The sequence below is a fragment of the Petromyzon marinus genome, chromosome 62, assembly GCF_048934315.1.
Source record: "Petromyzon marinus isolate PM22_M1 ecotype Great Lakes invasive population chromosome 62, UKy_Petmar_22M1.pri1.0, whole genome shotgun sequence".
Taxonomy (NCBI): Eukaryota; Metazoa; Chordata; class Hyperoartia; order Petromyzontiformes; family Petromyzontidae; genus Petromyzon; species Petromyzon marinus.
Genome location: NC_133728.1, coordinates 4,581,946 through 4,605,329, shown reverse-complemented (window position 1 = coordinate 4,605,329; position 23,384 = coordinate 4,581,946). Strand labels below are relative to the sequence as shown.

Genomic DNA, 23,384 nt, shown 5'->3' with positions numbered 1-23,384 from the left:
GACCTGAAGCTTAGTGCGGAGCGACAGACCAGGTAGCTTCCACACAGCGTTACTCCAGCCGATTAAAAGATATTGCCGCTCGACTGATTCGGAGTGATACCTCTGCTGTCTGCTGTCAAACCGGAGCTGGTCACAAGCACACTGCCCAGGTATGGGGAACTCTCCACAACTGCCCCATCATCAATTGGAAGTTGTGGCGGTGGAGTATATGGGGCTGGTGGTAAGGCCCCACCTCTTCGTGGCACGCTCCAGGTTCAGCAGCAGCGCCACCAACTCCTCCTCAGTGAGCAGCAATCACCAGATCAGCAGCACCCATCCAGAGCCCAGCTAGGAAACTGCGGTGGCCACAAACTCCATGTGGGGGAAAGAGCCAATTGAAATCGGCTCTTTCTCCCCCCCCACCCCCATGGCATTGCTCACCACAGCGTTACCGTCCGGCACCACCACAGAGGAGGTCAGAGGTTGTTTTTGCCATCACCGCCACCGCCACCACCATCGTCACCGCCACCACCACCGCCACCACTACCATCACCACCACTATTATCACCAGCACCGTCACCACCACCGTCACCGCCACCACCACCGTCACCGCCACCACCACAGCCACCACCGCCACCGCCACCACCACCACCACCGTCACCGCCACCACCACAGCCACCACCACCACCGCCACCACCACCACCACCACCGTCACCACTACCATCTCCACCACTATTATCACCACTACCGTCGCTACCACCACCGCCATCACCACCACCACCGTCACCGCCACCGCCACCGCCACCACCACCGTCACCGCCACCACCACAACCACCGCCACCACCACCACCATCACCACTACCATCACCACCACTATTATCACCACTACCGTCGCTACCACCACCGCCACCACTACCATCACCACCACTATTATCACCAGCACCGTCACCACCACCGTCACCGCCACCACCACCGTCACCGCCACCACCACCACAGCCACCACCGCCACCACCACCACCGTCACCACTACCATCACCACCACTATTATCACCACTACCGTCGCTACCACTACCGCCATCACCACCACCACCGCCACCACCACCGCCACCACCACCGTTACCGCCACCACCACCGTCACCGCCACCACCACCACCACCGTCACCGTCACCACCACCACCGTTACCGCCACCACTACCGTCACCGCCACCACCACCACCGTCACCGCCACCACCACCACCACCACCGTCACCACCACCACCGTTACCGCCACCACTACCGTCACCGCCACCACCACCACCGTCACCGCCACCACCACCGTCACTGCCACGACAGTGAACGGACAGCAAACGTCAAAAGCACGGCTTGATTCACGTCGCCCTGTTGATGTGTATGTTTGTGTATGTGTGTTTGTATGTGTTTGTGTATTTGTGTGTGTTTGTGTATTGTCCGGCAAAACAACCCCCTACCTCCTCGCGGTGCCGGACGGGCAACTCTGTCGTGGACAGTGCTGTGGGGGGAGATCCAATTTTGATTGGCTCCTCCCCTCATGGCATATGTGTCCAACACAGGGGCTAAACGGGGGCTCTGGACGGGTGCGAGGGGCTGGTAACCCCTCCACCTTCAATTAATTACCACGAAACCACGAATTAAACTGAAATATGTAACTAATAAGCTTTTGCCGGAGGCCCCGGGGGGCCAGGCGTCTATGACGTCTCCTGGCCAAACCCCAATTGGCGGAGCCAGGAGATTGAATACCTACCCTCGGGGCTACTCCAGAGACAACGAAAAGCCACTACGGGTGGCCACGTGGAATGTTCGAACGCTCACTGCAGAGGAGAGGCTGCCACTCCTCTGTCGGAACTGGACCGGTACCGCCTCGATCTATGCGGCATTCAGGAGGTCCGGTGGACCGGCTCTGGCTCCTGCCACCATGAGGGGTGGACAGTCCTCTACTCGGGGCAGCAGACTGCCAAACAACAGGGTGTGGGTCTTCTTTTGAACAAAATAATGAAGGGGGCGTGGGAGCGTGGCGGTGAGGTGTGGGAAGCTGTAAGCCCCAGGCTACTTTGGGCTCGCCTTCCCATCAACCGGAGGCGAGGAATAGTGGTCGTGGTTACTTATGCCCCCACCGAAGATGAACATCCGTGGAGGGATGCAGGCAAAGCCGATGAGTCAGATGCCTTCTATGACCTCCTGTCACAGGTGCTGGCTAAAGTGGCCCCTCGGGATAGAGTCATCATGTTGGGTGACTTCAATGCCCGAGTTGGTCATGATACTGGCACCTGGTCTGGAGTGATTGGAGGGCATGGGCCAGATCAGCTCAATAACAACGGTAGGAGGCTGCTAGATTTTTGTGCAGCCCATGGGCTTGTAATTACCAACACGCTGTTCCGGCATCGGCGCATCCACACAACATCATGGATGCATGCCGGGTCCAAGCAAGAACATCTGCTGGACTACATAGTGACGGACCAGCCAATGCGAGCCCATGTCCTTGACACCAGGACCTACCGTGGAGCTGATCTGCCCTCTGACCATCGACTAGTCATCTGTAAGATGCGCCTGCCATTCTTCCACTCCGGTGGTGGGTGTACACCCAGGACCCCATTCCAACATAAAGTGGCCTGGTCTCAGTTATCTGATGAAAGTTGCAAGCGAGAATTTCATCATCGCTTGCGGCTGGGATTGGCATCGTCCCCGACTCCTCCTGATGTCGAGGGTAAATGGGCGAGGTTTAGGACTGTGACTAATGCAGCTGCAATGGCTGCTTTGGGTACGCGGTCAAGACCTCCCCAGAGACCCTGGCTGACAGAGGAGGTGTTCAGGATGGTTGAGAAAAAGCGACAGGCCCACTGTCATCGGCTACAGAATCCCACGTCAGAGAATGAGGAGGCTTACCGCAGCCTTCGCTCGGAGGTTCGGAGAGCCGTGAGGCGCTGCAAGGATGGGTGGTGGTCGCGGGTTGCGGAGGAGATGGAGTCTGCCTCAGTGGCCCGTGATCACAAATCTCTATTTAACTCCATCAAAAAAGTAACCTGCAGCGCCACACCTACTACCATCATTAGGGGAAAAAACGGTGATCCAATCTCCGACCCCCAGGAACAGGTTCGCAGATTTGCTGAGCATTTCTGTGAGGTCATGGGGGAGGGAAAATCCCTCAGCCAGGAAAACATCGTGGCACAAAGTGAGGATGACCCTGCTGAGGCTGCGGTGCCTCAAATATTGGAAGAAGTCACCCCCTGTGAGTGGCTGACTGAGGTGCCATCTGCTGAGGAAGTATTGAAGGCGATCCGGAGTCTTAGACCAGGAAAGGCAGCGGGCAGAGATGACCTCCCAAGCGAAATGCTGAGGGAGGGTGGCGTTTGTGCACAGACTGCCCTATATGACATCATAACAACAGTCTGGACCACTGGACGGGTTCCGCAGGATTGGAAAGATGCCCTGGTGGTCCCCCTTTTTAAGAAGGGGGACCGCACAGACTGTAACAACTACAGGGGCATCTCACTCCTCAGTGTGCCGGGAAAGGTCCTGGCAAAGATTATTCAGCATCGCCTTGCCAGGCACGCTGAGGAGAGGCTTGCGGAGCCCCAATGCGGTTTCAGGAAAGGGCGGTCCTGCACAGATGCCATATTTTCTGTCCGTCTGCTACAGCAGAGGTGTAGGGAATTCCAACAAGACCTACATCTCTGCTTTATTGACCTGGTCAAGGCCTATGATACCATCAGTAGGCCTGGGCTCTGGGTCGTTCTTCGTGCTTTTGGAGTACCTGACGCTCTGCTCACGATCATTAAGGACCTTCATGATGGTGAGCGGGCCCGAGTAAAACTACGTGGCCGGGAGTCAGAGTCATTCCCTGTACACCTTGGGGTGCGACAGGGATGTCCTCTGGCTCCCACATTATTTAACATCTATTTTGACCACGTAATTCGTGAAGCCTTCAATAGCTGTTCCGGGGGAATCTCCATATGGTACAGATATAATGGGAGGCTAATCGATGCCCGAGTGCGGTCAAGGGATGGCTCCCTATTGCTCAACCACGTTATGTATGTTGATGATTTGGTATTAGCTGCTCAGTCAGAGGAGGAGTTGGAGACGCTGCTGCTGAGACTGGAGCGTGCCACTAAGAGGTGGGGCCTTACCATCAGCCCCACCAAAACTAAGCACCTGCCTGGGTATTTTGTACCATCGGACACTCCACCCCCACAACTCCCAATCGGTGATGGGGCAGTTGTGGAGAGAGTGGAGAGTTTCCCATACCTGGGCAGTGTGCTTATGACTGGCTCCAGTTTAACAGCAGAGGTCTCACTCCGAATCAGTCGAGCGGCAATATCTTTTCATCGGTTGCGTAACACTGTGTGGAAGCTACCTGGTCTGTCGCTCCGCACTAAGCTTCAGGTCTTCTCGGCCACGGTCATTCCCTCCCTTCTCTACGCTTGCGAAACGTGGACCCCCCTAATGGAACATCTTCGCCGGTTAGAAACATTTAGGCTGGCCTGCCTACGATCCATCCTGGGTTTAACCAGACTGGATTGTGTGAGGAGTTCACAAATCCTGGAAAGATCTGGGCAGGGTCCCATCGGTGAGCTCCTCCGGCAGGCAAGGCTGCGATGGCTGGGTCATGTAGCCCGCATGCCCAGCCACCGCATGCCGAAACAGCTTTTGTTTGGCCGGATTGCGGGGGCTAAGCGGGCGTGGCACGGGCTAGAGAAGAGATGGAGTGATGTGGTACAGGAGGACGTGGAGCTGAGTGGACTTGCCGATGACTGGTACCAGCGGTGTCAAGATCGGCCTCTGTGGAGGAGGCTCGTGAAGGATGCTACTGGGCAGTTGGAGGCAGTCGCCCTCCAACAACGGAGGGCGGAGGAGCGACGCTCAGAACAACGAGCGGAGCGCCGGGTGGCTAAAGCACAACAGGTTGGCACAGTAGGGGGCACAGGTGGTGCATCAGCCAGTCATCTCAGTGAGTCGACCCGTGGCACCTGGGTCTGCCCCGTGACCTCCTGCCAGCGGGCGTTCGACACTTCACGTGGCCTCAGGGTGCACATAGCCTGGCACAAGCGTCGTGGTGACGTCACCGCCACTTAGTGGCGAATGGCGGTTGTTGTTGTTGTTTGTGTATTTGTGTGTGCGTGTTTGTGTATGTTTGTGTGTATTTGTGTGTATGTTTGTGTGTATTTGTGTGTCTGTGTTTTTGTTTGTTGTTTATGTGTTTGTTTATGGGTTTGTTTATGTTTGTGTGTTTGTTTATGTGTTTGTGTGTGTGGGGCCTTACCACCAGCCCCATATTCTCCACCGCCACATCTTCCAATTGATGATGGGGCAGTTGTGGAGAGTTCCCCATACCTGGGCAGTGTGCTTGTGACCAGCTCCGGTTTGACAGCAGACAGCAGAGGTCTCACTCCGAATCAGTCGAGCGGCAATATCTTTTCAACGGTTGTGTAACGCTGTGTGGAAGCTACCTGGTCTGTCGCTCCGCACTAAGCTTCAGGTCTTCTCGGCCACGGTCATTCCCTCCCTTCTCTACGCTTGCGAAACGTGGACCCCCCTAATGGAGCATCTTCGCTGGTTGGAAACATTTAGGCTGGTCTGCCTACGATCCATCCTGGGTTTAACCAGGCTGGATTGTGTGAGGAGCTCAAATATCCTTGAAAGATCTGGGCAAGGTCCCATCGGTGAGCTCCTCCGGCGCGCAAGGCTGCGTTGGCTGGGTCATTTACACCCGCATGCCCAGCCACCGCATGCCGAAACAGCTTTTGTTCGGCCGGATCGAGGGGGCTAAACGGGCGCGGCACGGGCTAGAGAAGAGATGGAGTGATGTGGTACAGGAGGACATGGAGCTGAGTGGACTTGCCGATGACTGGTACCAGCGGTGTCAAGATCGGCCTCTGTGGAGGAGGAGGCTCGTGAAGGATGCTACTGGGCAGTTGGAGGTAGTCGCCCTCCAACAACAACGGAGGGCGGAGGAGCGACGCTCACAACAACGAGCGGAGCGCCAGGTGGCTAAAGCACTGCAGGTTGGCACAGTAGGGAACACAGGTGGTGCATCAGCCACTCATCTCAGTCATCTCAGTCAGTCGACCCGTGGCACTTGGGTCTGCCCCGTGACCTCCTGCCTGCGGGCGTTCGATACGTCACGTGGCCTCAAGGTGCACATGGCCTGGCACAAGCGTCGTGGTGACGTCACCGCCACTTAGTGGCGAATGGCGGCTGTTGTTGTTGATGGTGTTGATGGTGGTGGTGTTGATGGTGGTGGGCATGTTGATGGTAGTTGTTGGTGGTGTTGATGGTGGTGGTGCTATTCTTGGTTCTTTCGGTTAAGTCAGGTAGAAGGGAAATAATAAAATAATAAACTAAAAAATAATAATAAAAACACAATAAAATAATTTATTTGTTATTTTATTATTTCCCTTCTACGTGGTGACTTTACCGAAAGAACCAAGAATATGAATCCCTGCAGTCACGAAAGCTTTAAATTGAAATGTGGTGTTGTTGATGGTGTAGTGTATAGTGTAGTGTATAGTGTAGTATACTAGTACAGCACTAGCGTGGTGTATAGTGCAGCACTAATGTATAGTGTAGTGTATAGTGTAGTGTATAGTGCAGTGTATAGTGTAGTATACTAGTACAGCACTAATGTATAGTGTAGTGTATAGTGTAGTATATAGTGTAGTATACTAGTACAGTACTAGTGTATAGTGTAGTGCAGTGGTTCTTAACCTGGGTTCGATCGAACCCCAGGGGTTCGGTGAGTCGATCTCAGGGGTTCGGCAGAGCCCCCGCCACGGAGGTCCGGACACACTTGAATTATTGTGTAAATTTGTGATGACACACACGGCCCGCTTGGCCATCACTGGCTGCAGATGATCATGCTACACTGCTTGGCCAATCAGCGCTGCGGGGAATTTAGTGCGTACTCAGTAGTCAACGTGTGACTGTTGTTGTCGTACGTCGTGTGATTTCTTTAATATTTTATCCATACTAACTATGTCTGGCAAAAGAAGAAAGTGGTCGGACGAATATGTACAACATGGATTCTCATGTATCACGGAACGTGATGGGAGTGAGCGTCCTATCTGCATGATTTGCAACGCCAAGTTGAGCAACTCTAGTCTTGCACCGGCAAAACTAAAGGAACACTTCTTGAAGCTGCATGGAGACGGGGAATACAAGAACACAACACTTGCTGAATTCAGGGTGAAGAGAGCCAGATTCGATGAAAGGGCCACTCTGCCTGCTCTTGGATTTGTACCTGTTAACAAACCGATCCTGACAGCATCGTACGAAGTTGCTTACCTGATCGCAAAGCAGGGCAAGCCACACACCATTGGTGAAACACTTGTGAAACCAGCTGCATTAAAGATGGCGAATCTGATACTCGGAACAGCGGCCGAAGGTAAATTATCCCAAATTCCCCTTTCAAATGACACCGTCAGTGACAGAATAGAAGACATGAGTAAAGACATCTTGGCTCAAGTAGTCGCGGATCTGATTTCAAGCCCGGCAAAATTCAGCCTTCAACTCGACGAAACCACAGACGTTTCTGATCTAAGCCAGCTTGCTGTTTTTGTACGCCATGTGAAAGACGACATGATAAAAGAAGAGTTTTTATTTTGTAAGCCTCTTACAACAACAACGAAGGCAGCCGATGTGAAGAAGCTTGTGGATGACTTCTTCAGAGACAACAATCTTTCATGGGATATGGTTTCTGCAGTTTGTACGGACGGAGCTCCAGTCATGCTGGGAAGAAAGTCTGGTTTTGGTGCGCTAGTAAAGGCCGATGCACCACACATCATTGTGACGCATTGTATTCTGCACAGGCATGCGTTGGCAACAAAAACCTTACCTCCAAAAATGACAGAAGTATTAAAAACTGTGGTGGAATGTGTGAACTATGTGCGAAAAAGTGCTCTGAGGCACCGCATCATCAGTGAGCTGTGTAAAGAAATGGGCTCTGAATTTTAGGTACTTCTGCTCCATTCTAATATTCGGTGGTTATCCCGGGGACAGGTGCTGAATCGTGTTTTTGCCATGCGTGTGGAATTAGCCCTGTTTTTGCAAGAGCACCAACACTGCCATGCAGATTGCTTCAAAAATCCTGAGTTCATTCTCATTTTAGCGTACATGGCTGATATATTCGCAGCTCTCAATCATCTCAATCAGCAGATGCAGGGTGGTGGAGTCAATATCATGGAAGCGGAAGAACACCTGAAGGCTTTTCAAAAAAAGCTACCGTTATGGAAACGACGAACAGAGAACAATAACTTCGCAAACTTCCCGCTTCTGGACGACTGTGCAAGTAAGATCGAAGATGTGTCTGGAATCGGAGATATTTCTGTATCCACGGAACTGAAGCAAACAATTGCCACGCACTTAGATGAGCTTGCAAAGTCTCTCGACGGATATTTCCCTACAAGAGAGTCATATCCAGCATGGGTGAGACAGCCGTTCACGTTTGCTGTTGAAACAGCAGATGTCAATGATGAATTCCTCGACGAAATCATTGAAATTCAGCAGAGCCAGGTTCAACAGCAACTCTTCAGAACAACGCTCTCAACGTTTTGGTGTCGACAAATGAACAAGTATCCAGTTATTGCTAAGAAAGCCCTGGATTTTTTTATACCATTTGTTACAACATATCTTTGTGAGCAATCCTTTTCGAGGATGCTGGACATAAAAACGAAGAAAAGGAACAGACTTTGCTGTGAAAATGACATGAGAGTGGCACTTGCCAAGGTGAAGCCACGCATATCTGAACTGATCTCTCAAAGGCAACAGCAGAAATCACATTGATTTCCAGGTATGTAATTTGTTGTGAGTTTATGCATTGTGTTGGTTTTATTCTTTGAACAAGGTAATGTTCATGCACGGCTCATTTTGTGTACCAGTAAAAAACATATCTATGTCTTGAATTTGAAAAAAATCACATTTTATTTTTCACTAAAGAGGGGTTCGGTGAATGCGCATATGAAACTGGTGGGGTTCGGTACCTCCAACAAGGTTAAGAACCACTGGTGTAGTGTATAGTGTAGGACACTACTACAGCACTAGTGTATAGTGTAGTGTATAGTGCAGTGTACTAGTACAGCACTAGTGTATAGTGTAGTGTATAGTGTAGTATACTAGTACAGCACTAGTGTATAGTGTAGTATACTAGTACAGCACTAGTGTATAGTGTAGTATACTAGTACAGCACTAGTGTATAGTGTAGTGTATAGTGTAGTATACTAGTACAGCACTAGTGTGTAGTGTATAGTGTAGTGTATAGTGTAATATACTAGAACAGCACTAGTGTGTAGTGTATAGTGTAGTATACTATTACAGCACTCGTGTGTAGTGTAGTGTATAGTGTAGTATACTAGTACAGCACTAGTGTGTAGTGTATAGTGTAGTATACTAGTACAGCACTAGTGTATAGTGTAGTATACTAGTACAGCACTAGTGTAGTGTATAGTGTAGTATACTAGTACAGCACTAGTGTATAGTGTAGCGTATAGTGTAGTATACTAGTACAGCACTAGTGTGTAGTGTATAGTGTAGTATACTAGTACAGCACTAGTGTATAGTGTAGTATACTAGTACAGCACTAGTGTAGTGTATAGTGTAGTATACTAGTACAGCACTAGTGTGCAGTGTATAGTGTAGTATACTAGTACAGCACTAGTGTATAGTGTAGTGTACAGTGTAGTGTACAGTGTAGTGTGTAGTGTAGTGTATAGTGTAGTATACTAGTACAGCACTAGTGTATAGTGTAGTGTATAGTGTAGAATACTAGTACAGCACTAGTGTATAGTGTAGTGTATAGTGTAGTATACTAGTACAGCACTTGTGTGTAGTGTAGTGTATAGTGTAGTATACTAGTACAGCACTAGTGTATAGTATAGTGTATAGTGTAGTGTATAGTGCAGTGTATAGTGTAGTATACTAGTACAGCATTAGTGTATAGTGTAGTGTATAGTGTAGTGTATAGTGTAGTATACTAGTACAGCACTAGTGTATAGTATAGTGTAGTGTATAGTGTAGTGTATAGTGTAGTGTATAGTGTAGTGTAGTATACTAGTACAACACTAGTGTATAGTGTAGTGTATAGTGTAGTGTATAGTGTAGTGTATAGGGTAGTATACTAGTATAGCAGTAGTGTATAGTGTAGAGTGTAGTGTATAGTGTAGTATACTAGTACAGCACTAGTGTATAGTGTAGTATACTAGTACAGCACTAGTGTATAGTGTAGTATACTAGTACAGCACTAGTGTAGTGTATAGTGTAGTATACTAGTACAGCACTAGTGTGCAGTGTATAGTGTAGTATACTAGTACAGCACTAGTGTATAGTGTAGTGTACAGTGTAGTGTACAGTGTAGTGTGTAGTGTAGTGTATAGTGTAGTATACTAGTACAGCACTAGTGTATAGTGTAGTGTATAGTGTAGTATACTAGTACAGCACTTGTGTGTAGTGTAGTGTATAGTGTAGTATACTAGTACAGCACTAGTGTATAGTATAGTGTATAGTGTAGTGTATAGTGCAGTGTATAGTGTAGTATACTAGTACAGCATTAGTGTATAGTGTAGTGTATAGTGTAGTGTATAGTGTAGTATACTAGTACAGCACTAGTGTATAGTATAGTGTAGTGTATAGTGTAGTGTATAGTGTAGTGTATAGTGTAGTGTAGTATACTAGTACAACACTAGTGTATAGTGTAGTGTATAGTGTAGTGTATAGTGTAGTGTATAGGGTAGTATACTAGTATAGCAGTAGTGTATAGTGTAGAGTGTAGTGTATAGTGTAGTATACTAGTACAGCACTAGTGTATAGTGTAGTGTATAGTGTAGAGTGTAGTGTATAGTGTAGTATACTAGTACAGCACTAGTGTATAGTGTAGTGTATAGTGTAGTGTATAAGGTAGTATACTAGTATAGCAGTAGTGTATAGTGTAGTGTATATTAGTGTAGTATATAGTGTAGTGTATAGTTAGTGTATAGTGTAGTGTGTAGTGTAGTGTATAGTAGTTTAGTGTATAGTGTAGTGTATAGTGTAGTGTACAGCACTAGTGTATAATGTAGTGTATAGTGTAGTGTATGGTGTAGTGTATAGTGTAGTGTGAAGTGTAGTGTATAGTATAGTGTATAGTGTACAGCACTAGTGTATAGTGTAGTGTATAGTGTAGTGTATGTGTAGTGTGTAGTGTATAGTGTAGTGTATAGTGTAGTGTATAGTGTAGTGTATAGTGTAGTGTATAGTGTAGCACACCGGTTGTGTGTCGGAGAGCCAAGCCACGACATTTACAATCTGAGCACGACGTTTCGCCGCTAATTACAACCGGCTTCATCAGGCGACAGCCAGATCCGTTTCGCTCCTCACAGAGAGGCGTAGATGTGGTGGCCACGCTTCTGCGCAAAGTGTGTGTGGGGGGGGGGGAAGATTTATAAGTTGACGTACATTATTCAGCGCATTATGCTCCAGGCGACACGGTGCGGGGGGGGGGAGGGGAGGGGCGGCTCTTTGCGTTGGGTCCTACGTGACGCGTTCCCTTCGGCATCCCACGTTTCTTCAATTCTTCATCGGCGATGGGCACGGTGGGTTTCAGTCTCAAGTCTCAACCGGGGGGACCACTCGAGCCCCGGGGCGGCCTCGGTTCGGGGATCACGAGGGGGTATGGGTGGAGGGGTGGAGGGAGAGAATGGGCGATCGAGGTTGAGGCTTTCAGAGAGGAAGTTTATTCCAGTGAACAAAAAACGCGGTTGGCTTCCCCCCCCCCACACCGCACACCCACCACCGACACTAAGCGGTGCTCATTTTATCGACCCCGCAGGGATGATGATGATGATGGGAGTGATGATGGGATGGGTGAACCGCCACAACCAGGTTTTGAACTCGCAAACCATCCAGCGTCGATTGAGGAGCGCCATCAATCAGCCCAAGCGTGGCTTGGGCTGGCTCGTGCGGAGTGGAGTGGTGGCAGAGTGGTTAGCGCACCGCAATAGGAAACCCGGAGGCCCGAGTTACCGATTCCCAGGCCGCGGTCAAACACGAGCGGCGGACGACACCCGCACCGGTCCCCCCCCCGTCGGCCCGCCCGCCCACCACGCCAAACCCCGCGCTGACCGGCGCGGTGAAGTATGGTCAAACGACCCTCACCGCCCCCCCCACCACCGCCCCGGTGACCGACACGGTGGCACCCGGGAGTCCCTCGTTCCACGGTGGATTTCACAAAGCAGCGGCCACTTCGCGAAGGCTTAAAAAAGGGGGTTCAATTAACGGGCTCCGCCTTGTCCTGTCTGTGTGTCCCGTGGGGGTCACGGTGGTCCCCCTAGGGTTCGCCCGACACGGGTGGAACTCCCGTGCGGAGTCGCGTCGCCCGCTCGCCATCATCCGGCGCGTGCGGTGCGCGCTCTGCATTGCGTTTTGCTGGTTTTCGCGGTGTTTAGTTTGTTGCTCCTAACCTTACCCGCACACCTCCGGCTGGCGCGGGTTGGCTGCGTACGGTACACGGAAGGAGTTTCAACGCACGCAAGCACGTGTCGCTCGCGTCTTTACCAATCATCGGGCGAGTGCGGTGCGTAACGGCTGGCTCTGTATTCTAATCGAGGGCTGTCGGTACGGGTTGGGCGGGCGGGCAAAGCGGTTTGGTCGCAGCGAGTGGAATTTGAAGACGCTCTGGCTTTGGGCTTTGGCCAAACAACGCAGCGGTCCCTGTGGCCGGAGCCAGTACAGCAAGAATGTTGTCCATATACGACATTCAGTGCGCTGCCATTATGGGGGGGTGGGGGGTGGGGGGTAGTTGGGGGGTGGGGGGGGGGAGGTTGGGGGGTTGGTTCCTCCAACTCGAAAACGAGTGTAAAAATTTACTAAACTATTTGAGCAAAAAGAAAATCGATTGGTCTAAGGATTCCCAGGCAGGAGATTGCAACACCTACCCCCCCCCCCCCCGAGCCAAGCCAGCACGGCGCCGGCACCACGGCACAGGGTGGGGTCTGGCACGGCACGGCACGGCACGCGTGGTTTATCCACTGTGGCTATTTGCCCGGGCCGAGCCGAAACCAACCCGTGGTGGATTCGCTCGTCCGTCGCGCGCGACGTCAGAAGCTCGGATTGGCACGCGCGGTGGGAAAAAAAACTCCGGCCCCCCCCCCCCGCCGCCCCCCCGCCCCCCCTAACCGCACCGGGCAGGGCTCGGTTGCGCGGGGGTAAAAACAAAATAAAAATAAAGACAGGCATTGGCCGGAGGAGGCGTCTGCCCGCTAAAAAAGAGTTTAGTGTCAACGTCCCTCCGTCCAACGATGGCGCCGACACCTCTTATCTATAACACCTCGGCCGCCAGAATGCTAAAAAATATATTTATATCTATGACGCCGTGCTCCGCACAGACCGGAGCGTGCGGTGGGCAGGGGGGGGGGTGGAGGGAAAACCGCGCGAAACGTCGCCCCCCCCCCATCCCCCATCCCCACCCCCCCCCCCCCCCCCGGCGTTTACAAAACATCTTGCCGGCCGCGAGGGTCGGCCGTGAACACCGCCGAGGCTTCTTCTTGTAAGCAAAAGCTGTTTGTTGTTTTTCTTCTTCTCTTCTTCAATTTTTTTCATTCTCTTATAAAGTAAATATAATCTATCCTTCAATATTAATATTACAGATTATTAACAAACACCTGACTTCACAGCCACGTCACCCCACACCCACTCATGCCCCCTTAACCCCCCCCCCCCCCCCCGCCGCCCCCACCGCCACTCCTGCCAGGCCGCGGACGCAGCTACAACGCCCGTCGCCGATCCCCCGACAAATCTGACAATAACTAGCTAAATCCATCCCCCGCGCCCCCCCCCTCCCACCACCCCCCTCCCCCCACTACCCCCCCCCCCAAATCCGTTCCCACCCCACCCCAGCCCCCCCCAATTTATTTTCCCACCGACGGTCGACCGGGGCCCTTAGTTTAAGAAGCACAAACACAGCCTGGCGCTCGCCTAGTACGCCGCGAGGCCTAGTCGAGGCCTAGTCGTGACGCGGCTCCGGGCTGCGGCCTGGCAGGCCATGGCGGGGCCTAGAAGGGCATAGAAATGTCTACTTCTACCCAGCACGTCCTAGCAAAGCCCGATCCCAACCAAACAAGACGAGGCAAGGCCTAGTTCTGTTTTCGCAAGGCGCATTCAGCAAGTCGTAAATAAAGCCTGTTTCTGTTTAGCAAGGTCTAGCGAAGTCTGGTTTGTCTATCAAAATCGAGCAAGGCCTAACGTCTGTGTACTAAGGTCTAGCAAGGCCTAGATGTCTAGCAAAGTCTAGCAAGGCCTACTTCTGTCTTATATAAGGTCTAGCAAGGCTGGTTTTGTCTGACAAGGCCTTGCAAGGCCTGGCAAGGCCAGTGCAGTCAACCAAAGCTCAGTTCAATCTAGCGAGTACCAACAAGCCCGTTTTCGTCCAGCAAAGGTCTAGCGAAGCCTAACTCTAACGACGTCCAGCGGGGGTCTAAGTTCCGTCGAACGAGTCCCAGCAAAAGCCTCACCCAGTCGGGCGAGGCCTAGCAAGGGGCCTAAAAAGCTCCTCAACAATTCTAACAAGTGCCCGGTTACCGCCTCCTCAGAGCCTGGGCTCGCCTAGCCGGGCCACCCGCAAGCTGAAGTGAAACCCCCCCCCGAGTTGGGCGTCACCCACCGCTAGTCCCCGCTAGTCCCCGGTAGTCCCACTCGCCCTGGTAGCCCCCGCTACCCCCGCTAGTCCTCCTCGTCGCGGAGGAGGTCACGGGGGGCGTCCCCGTCGGCGCGGCCGCGAGCGAACGCCGCTGGGGCGTGGGGCGGTGGCTCCGAGTCGCCGCCGGGGCCCGGCTCCCCCGTGGAGGCCGCGGGGGGAGGGGCGGGCGGGGGGCTCTCGTAGCGCTGGGAGGCGATGGCCGCGTGGTGGGACATGCTACGCCGCACGATGTCACCCTTGCGCCACAGGGTGATCTCCTGCGGGGGGGGGGGGGGGGGGGGGAAGGTCGGAGGGGGGGGGGGTCAGTGGGGGGTAGTGGGGGGGCGGCAGTGGGGGGGGCGGCAGCGCGCGGGTTGTGACGATGTCAGTGACGAAACAAAAGGAGCCCCGTGTAGCCGACAAGGCAGGCTGTTGGCGCAAGTGCTCGTGGCACACGGGGGGGGGGGGGGGGGAAAGGCAAAGGTCCCCCGTACAGCCTGGACAGACTGTTAGGGCAAGTGCTGTTCGCGAGCAGCGCACTATGAAGACCGGCACGGTGCCGGTCTTCATAGTGCGCTGGTCTTCATAGTCTTCATAGTGAGGGGGTGAGAGGCCATCACGACGCCCGGCCGCCTTTGTCTACCCCAGTGGCGATGTTTAAACACCGCACCGGATTACTCGTTTGAGGCCGGGTCGACCTAGGGGAGGTCCATGACCGGTTGAGGTGATATTGGTGGCCACGAGCAGGGATCGAACCGTGGTCATCGGGGGTTCGCGGCGGAGCGCGCCAAACTGCTAATGATCGAAGAACGCACACACACACACATATATCACGTTACATCAGCGACACGCACGCACACACACACACACAAACATCAACGATACACTGCCACTGAGAAGATATCGGTGACACGTCGGCGCGTCACCGATATCTTGGGGAGGGGGGGGGACGCCCAGGACTCGCAAACCTCACTACCCCGGCAAAGTGCGCGCCGAGAAAAACTTTTAACATATTTCTGACACCGACTACAAGCCTGGCGTTTGAATAACAAAACAAAAAAACCTCGGAATTGCACGAAGCGCTGGCTGGTCAGTATCGGCAGCCTTCGCCATCGTCATCGCGATGACGTCTGTGACACGCGCAGACGCGCGGCATCGCTCGGGGGGGGTCGATCGCAGCGACAACGCGCAGATTGCCGCACCGCGGGTGTCACGCCGGTGCCGGCATCACACCGGTGCCGGCGTCACACCGGCGCCCGCGTCACACCGGTGCCCACGTCACGCCGGCGTCACGCCGGTGCCGGCGTCTCGTCGTCGGCAAACAAAATGGCGGTTCCGTCACCGCATCGGCAAGGACGTCTCCTCTCTCCCGCCCGCACCGCGCCCCACCGGGCCCCACCGGGCCCCACCGGGCCCCACCGGGCCCCACCGGGCCCCCGCCTGTCCAGCGACCCGGCCGACGCACGTCACCACGTGTGCACGTCACCACGTGTGCACGTCACCACGTGTGCACGTCACCACGTGTGCACGTCACCACGTGTGCACGTCACCACGTGTGCACGTCACCACGTGTGCACGTCACCACGTGTGCACGTCACCACGTGTGCACGTCACCACGTGTGCACGTCACCACGTGTGCACGTCACCACGTGTGCACGTCACCACGTGTGCACGTCACCACGTGTGCACGTCACCACGTGTGCACGTCACCACGTGTGCACGTCACCACGTGTGCACGTCACCACGTGTGCACGTCACCACGTGTGCACGTCACCACGTGTGCACGTCACCACGTGTGCACGTCACCACGTGTGCACGTCACCACGTGTGCACGTCACCACGTGTGCACGTCACCACGTGTGCACGTCACCACGTGTGCACGTCACCACGTGTGCACGTCACCACGTGTGCACGTCACCACGTGTGCACGTCACCACGTGTGCACGTCACCACGTGTGCACGTCACCACGTGTGCACGTCACCACGTGTGCACGTCACCACGTGTGCACGTCACCACGTGTGCACGTCACCACGTGTGCACGTCACCACGTGGGCGTGCATGAACACCCCCCACTAACGACGGCTGGCTGCGGAGGGCGCGAAAGAGGTTCAACGGGCATACGTGCAGCACGCACGCACGCACGCCCTCTACCGGCAAAGGGTTGCACCGCGAGCCACTCACATACCACACCACACACACCACACCACACACACCACACACACACACATCACATCACACACACACCACACACACAACACACACATCACACCACACACACACACCACACACACCACACACACCACACCCCACACATCACACACACACCACACATCCCACACACACCACACACACATCACACAAACCACACACACCACACCACACACACCACACACACACACCACACACACCACACACACACCCACCACACACCCCACACGCACCCCACACACCCCACACGCACCCCACACACCCCACACACACCACACACACCAACGCTACAGCGCTGATACAAACACCCCCATCCGCTGCAGTGGTGAGCACGTGCTGGTGAGCGTGCAGTGGTGAGCACGTGCTGGTGAGCGTGCAGTGGTGAGCACGTGCAGTGGTGAGCACGTGCAGTGGTGAGCACGTGCAGTGGTGAGCACGTGCAGTGGTGAGCACGTGCTGGTGAGCGTGCAGTGGTGAGCACGTGCTGGTGAGCGTACAGTGGTGAGCACGTGCTGGTGAGCGTGGCGGTGGTGGTGGTGAGGATGCAGTGGTGAGCACGTGCTGGTGAGCGTGCAGTGGTGAGCACGTGCTGGTGAGCGTGGCGGTGGTGGTGGTGAGGATGCAGTGGTGAGCACGTGCTGGGGAGCGTACAGTGGTGAGCACGTGCTGGTGAGCACGTGCAGTGGTGAGCACGTGCTGGTGAGCGTGCAGTGGTGAGCACGTGCTGGTGAGCGTGCAGTGGTGAGCACGTGCTGGTGAGCGCGCGCAATGGTGAGGGCGCCATCGCGGAGGTGTAGCGCGTGGCAGTGAGCGAGTGGTGAGCGGGTAGCGGTGAGCGCACGGTGGTGGTGAGCATGGTGGTGGTGAGCGTGGTGGTGGTGAGCGCACGGTGGTGGTGAGCATGGTGGTGGTGGTGAGCGTGGTGGTGGTGGTGAGCGTGGTGGTGAGCGTGGTGGTGGTGAGCGTGGTGATGGTGAGCGTGGTGATGGTGAGCGTGGTGGTGGTGAGCGTGGTGGTGAGCGTGGTGGTGGTGAGCGTGGTGGTGGTGAGCGTGGTGGTGAGCGTGGTGGTGGTGAGCGTGGTGGTGGTGGTGGCGAGTGTGGTGGTGGTGAGCGTGGTGGTGGCGAGCGTGGTGGTGAGCGTGGTGGTGAGCGTGGTGGTGAGCGTGGTGGTGGTGAGCGTGGTGGTGGTGAGCATGGTGGTGGTGAGCCAGCGTGTTTATGGCTCATGAATTAGTGAGAGGCCTGAGTGGCTCTGGCTCAGAGAGAGAGAGGGGGGGGGTGTGGAGAGGGCCGTTGAAATGGGGGGGGGGGGGGGAGCAGGAGGAGAGGGGGGGGAGCAGGAGGAGAGAGGGGGTGGGGATGGGGGGAGCAGGAGGAGAGAGGGGGGGTGGGGATGGGGGAGAGGGGGGATGGGGGGGAGGGGCGTGTGAGAGCGCTGTGAGCTCTGACCGCGACTGAATCATTGATGTGGAGAGAGGAGTGCAAATGGACGCGGAGCGAGCGGAGAGCGGGGGGGGGGGGGGGGTGGGGGTGGGGGGCAGCGCCGCGGGGGAGCGTGTGGAGCGGGGGGCAGCGCCAGATTCTGCCAACGCAGACACAAACGCTGCGACGCACCCACAGACGTGTACACGCGTGGCACAGATTGACACACACACACACGTACACACACACACGCGTTTACACACACAACAACCGCCATTCGCCACTAAGTGTCGGTGACGTCACCACGACGCTTGTGCCAGGCCATGTGCACCCTGAGGCCACGTGAAGTGTCGAACGCCCGCTGGCAGGAGGTCACGGGGCAGACCCAGGTGCTACGGGTCGACTGACTGAGATGACTGGCTGATGCACCACCTGTGTCCCCTACTGTGCCAACCTGCTGCGCTTTAGCCACCCGGCGCTCCGCTCGTTGTTGTGAGCGTCGCTCCTCCGCCCTTCGTTGTTGTTGGAGGGCGACTGCCTCCAACTGCCCAGTAGCGTCCTTCACGAGCCTCCTCCACAGAGGCCGATCTTGACACCGCTGGTACCGGTCATCGGCAAGTCCACTCAGCTCCACGTCCTCCTGTACCACATCACTCCATCTCTTCTGTTTAGGCATGCGGTGGCTGGGCATGCGGGCTACATGACCTAGCCAACGCAGCCTTGCCTAAGGCTCCAGAGGAGCTCACCAATGGAACTTTGTCCAGATCTTTCCAGGATTTGTGAACTCCTCACACAATACAGCCTGGTTAAACCCAGGATGGATCGTAGGCAGGCCAGCCTAAATGTTTCCAACCGGCGAAGATGTTCCATTAGGTCCACGTTTCGCAAGCGTAGAGAAGGGAGGGAATGACCGTGGCCGAGAAGACCTGAAGCTTAGTGCGGAGCGACAGACCAGGTAGCTTCCACACAGCGTTACACAACCGATGAAAAGATATTGCCGCTCGACTGATTCGGAGTGAGACCTCTGCTGTTAAACCGGAGCCATTCATAAGCACACTGCCCAGGTATGGGAAACTCTCCACTCTCTCCACAACTGCCCCATCACCAATTGGGAGTTGTGGCGGTGGAGTGTCCGATAGTACAAAATACCCAGACAGGTGCTTAGTTTTGGTGGGGCTGATGGTAAGGCCCCATCTCTTAGTGGCACGCTTCAGTCTAAGCAGCAGCGTCTCCAACTCCTCCTTTGAATGAGCAGCTATTACCAAATCATCGGCATATATAACGTGGTTGGGCAATAGGGAGCCATCCCTTGACCGCACCCGGGCATCGATCAGCCTCCAATTGTATCTGTACCGGATGTAAATTCCTCAGGTACAGCTATTGACGGCCTCACAAACTACGTGGTCAAAATAGATGTTAAATAATGTGGGAGCCAGAGGACATCCCTGTCGCACCCCAAGGTGAACAGGGAATGGCTCCCGGCCATGTAGTTTTACCTGGGCCCGCTTAACATCATGAAGGTCCTTAATGATCGTGAGCAGAGGGTCAGGGACTCTGAAAGCACGAAGAACAAGCCCAGAGCCCAGGCCTATTGATGGTATAATAGGCCTTGACCAGGTCAATAAAGCAGAGATATAGGTCTTGCTGGAATTCCCTACACCGCTGCTGTAGCAGACGGACAGAAAACATGGCATCTGTGCAGGACCGCCCTTTCCTGAAACCGCATTGGAGCTCCGCAAGCCTCTCCTCAGCGTGCCTGGCAAGGCGATGTTGAATAATCCTTGCCAGGACCTTTCCTGGCAGACTGAGGAGTGAGATGGCCCTGTAGTTGTTACAGTCTGTGCGGTCCCCCTTCTTAAAGAGGGGGACCACCAGGGCATCCTTCCAATCCTGCGAAACCCGTCCAGTGGTCCAGACCGTTGTTATGATGTCATGTATGGCAGTCTGTGCACAAACGCCACCCTCCCTCAACATTTCGCTTGGGAAATCATCTCTGCCCGGTGCCTTTCCTGGTCTCAGACTCTGGATCGCCTTCAGTACTTCCTCAACAGATGGCACCTCAGTCAGCCACTCACAGGGGGTGACTTCTTCCAATATTTGAGGCACCGCAGCCTCAGCAGGGTCATCCCCACTTTGTGCCACGATGTTTTCCTGGCTGAGGGATTTCCCCTCCCCCAGGACCTCACAGAAATGCTCAGCAAATCTGCAAACCTGTGGGGGTCAGAGATTGGATCACCGTTCTTTCCCCTAATGATGGTAATAGGTGTGGCGCTGCAGGTTACTTTTTTGATGGAGTTAAATAGAGATTTGTGATCGCGGGCCACTGAGACAGACTCCATCTCCTCCGCAACCCGCGACCACCACCCATCCTTGCAGCGCCTCACGGCTCTCCGATCCTCCGAGCGAAGGCTGTGGTAAGCCTCCTCATTCTCTGACGTGGGATGCTGTGGATGATGAGAGTGGGCCGTGTACCAATGCAGCCATTGCAGCTGCATGAGCCACAGTCCTAAACCTCGCCCATTTCCCCTCGACAACAGGAGTGGGGGATGATGCCAACCCCACACACACACACACGTATACATACACACACACACATATATACACACACGTGAACATACACACACGTAAACATACACACATACATACACACACACATACATACACACACGTATATACACACGTATACACACACGTTTACATACACACACACGTATACACACACACGTATACATACACACACGCGTATACATACACACACACGTATACACACACACACACGTATACACACACGTATACATACACACACACGTATACAAACACACACGTATACAAACACACACGTATACAAACACACGTATACAAACACACACGTATACACACACACACGTATACATACACACACACACGTATACATACACACACACACACGTATACACACACGTATACATACACAACAACAACTGCCATTCGCCACTAAGTGGCGGTGACGTCACCACGACGCTGGTTCCAGGCCATGTGCACCTTGAGGCCACGTGAAGTGTCGAACGCCCGCTGGCAGGAGGTCACGGGGCAGACCCAAGTGCCACGGGTCGACTGACTGAGATGACTGAGATGACTGGCTGATGCACCACCTGTGCCCCCTACTGTGCCAACCTGCTGTGCTTTAGCCACCCGGCGCTCCGCTCGTTGTTGTAAGCGTCGCTTCTCCGCCCTCCGTTGTTGTTGGAGGGCGAATGCCTCCAACTGCCCAGTAGCGTCCTTCACGAGCCTCCTCCACAGAGGCCGGATTTTGACACCGCTGGTACCAGTCATCGGCAAGTCCACTCAGCTCCACGTCCTCCTGTACCACGTCACTCCATCTCTTCTCTAGCCTGTGCCACGCCCGTTTAGTCCCCTCGATCCGGCCGAACAAAAGCTGTTTCGGCATGCGGTGGCTGGGCATGCGGGCTACATGACCCAGCCAACGCAGCCTTGCCTGTCCGGAGGAGCTCACCGATGGGACCTTGCCCAGATCTTTCAAGGATTTGTGAGCTCCTCACACAATCCAGCCTGGTTAAACCCAGGATGGATCGTAGGTAGGCTAGCCTAAATGTTTCGTGGTAAAAATGTTGAAGGTGGAGGGGTTACCAGCCCCACACACATACATACACACACGCATATATACACGCACACACACGTATACATACACTCACACATATACACACACGTATACATACACACACACATATACACACACACACACACGTATACTTACACACACGGATACGTACGGACACAGATACGCTCACACGTACACACACTCACACAGATACGTTCACACGTACACACACAGATACGCCCACACGTACACACACTCACACAGATACGTACACACACACACACACAGATAGGCTCACACGTACACACACACACAGATACATTCACACGTACACACACACTCACACAGATAGGCTCACACGTACACACACACTCACACAGATAGGTTCACACGTACACAGCGCGCACAAAGATCTCCCCGTAGTACGGCCTCAACGGACGGTCGGGGCAAAGCGCCGTTAGCGAGTGGCAGCGCCTACGAAGGCAGCGCCTGCGAGCGGAGAATCGAGCCGGGGTCACGGGGTCACGGGGTCACGGGGTCACAGGGTCACGGGGTGGGGGGTTCGCAGCGCCGCGACACGGGGCCCGCGCGCGTGCCGCCCCTGGGTAGGCTCAGCCGCGACTCACCTGCTGCTTGAAATACCTCCTCTCCTCCTCGTCAATGAGGACGAGGTTGAGGAAATAGCGCACGCTGAACTTCTTATTCACGTCGCGCATCGTTGGCGTGAGGTCGTAGCCGGCGAGGAAGAGGCGGATCGGGATCGACTCACCTGGTGAGCGACAGGGGGAGGGGAGGGGAGGGGGGTGTGGGAGCGGACGAGGGGGTGAGTGACGGAGGGAGGGTGGGAGGGTGGGGTGAGTGAGAGATTGAGTGAGTGGGTGAGTGAGGGTAGGAGGGTGGGGTGAGTGAGGTGAGTGAGTGAGTGGGTGAGTGAGTGAGGGTGGGGTTAGTGGGAGATTGAGTGAGTGGGTGAGTGAGAGATTGAGTGGGTGGGTGAGGTGAGTGAGGGTGGGGTTAGTGGGAGATTGAGTGAGTGAGGGTGGGGTGAGTGTGAGATTGAGTGAGTGAGTGGGTGAGTGAGTGAGGGTAGGGTTAGTGGGAGCTGGAGTGAGTGGGTGAGTGAGAGATTGAGTGAGTGGGTGGGTGAGGTGAGTGAGGGTGGGGTTAGTGGGAGATTGAGTGAGTGGGTGAGTGAGGTGAGTGAGTGGGTGGGTGGGTGGGTGAGTGAGTGGGTGAGTGAGGGAGGGAGGGTGGGGTGAGTGAGAGATTGAGTGAGTGAGTGGGTGGGTGAGTGAGGGAGGGAGGGTGGGAGGGTGGGGTGAGTGAGGTGAGTGAGTGAGTGGGTGAGTGAGTGAGGGTAGGGTTAGTGGGAGATTGAGTGAGTGGGTGAGTGAGTGAGTGGGTGAGTGAGTGAGGGTGGGGTTAGTGGGAGATTGAGTGAGTGGGTGAGTGAGTGGGTGAGTGAGGTGAGTGAGTGAGTGGGTGAGTGAGTGAGGGTGGGGTTAGTGGGAGATTGAGTGAGTG

At 54.4% G+C, this 23,384-nt stretch overlaps 1 protein-coding gene across 1 annotated transcript in view; it reads right to left on the bottom strand.

The window, feature by feature from the left end:
- Nucleotides 1–11,674: 11,674 nt before the first annotated feature.
- Nucleotides 11,675–23,384, bottom strand: part of LOC116955911 (vacuolar protein sorting-associated protein 26B-like) — a 32,019-nt gene continuing 20,309 nt past the window's right edge. Inside the window, exons 5-6 of the mRNA XM_076053693.1 lie at nucleotides 22,487–22,629; nucleotides 11,675–14,907 (exon numbers count right to left, since the gene is read on the bottom strand). Of these exons, the coding sequence (XP_075909808.1) occupies nucleotides 14,674–14,907; nucleotides 22,487–22,629 (377 nt within the window). The 3' untranslated portion in view covers nucleotides 11,675–14,673. The remainder of the gene's footprint in view (nucleotides 14,908–22,486; nucleotides 22,630–23,384) is intronic.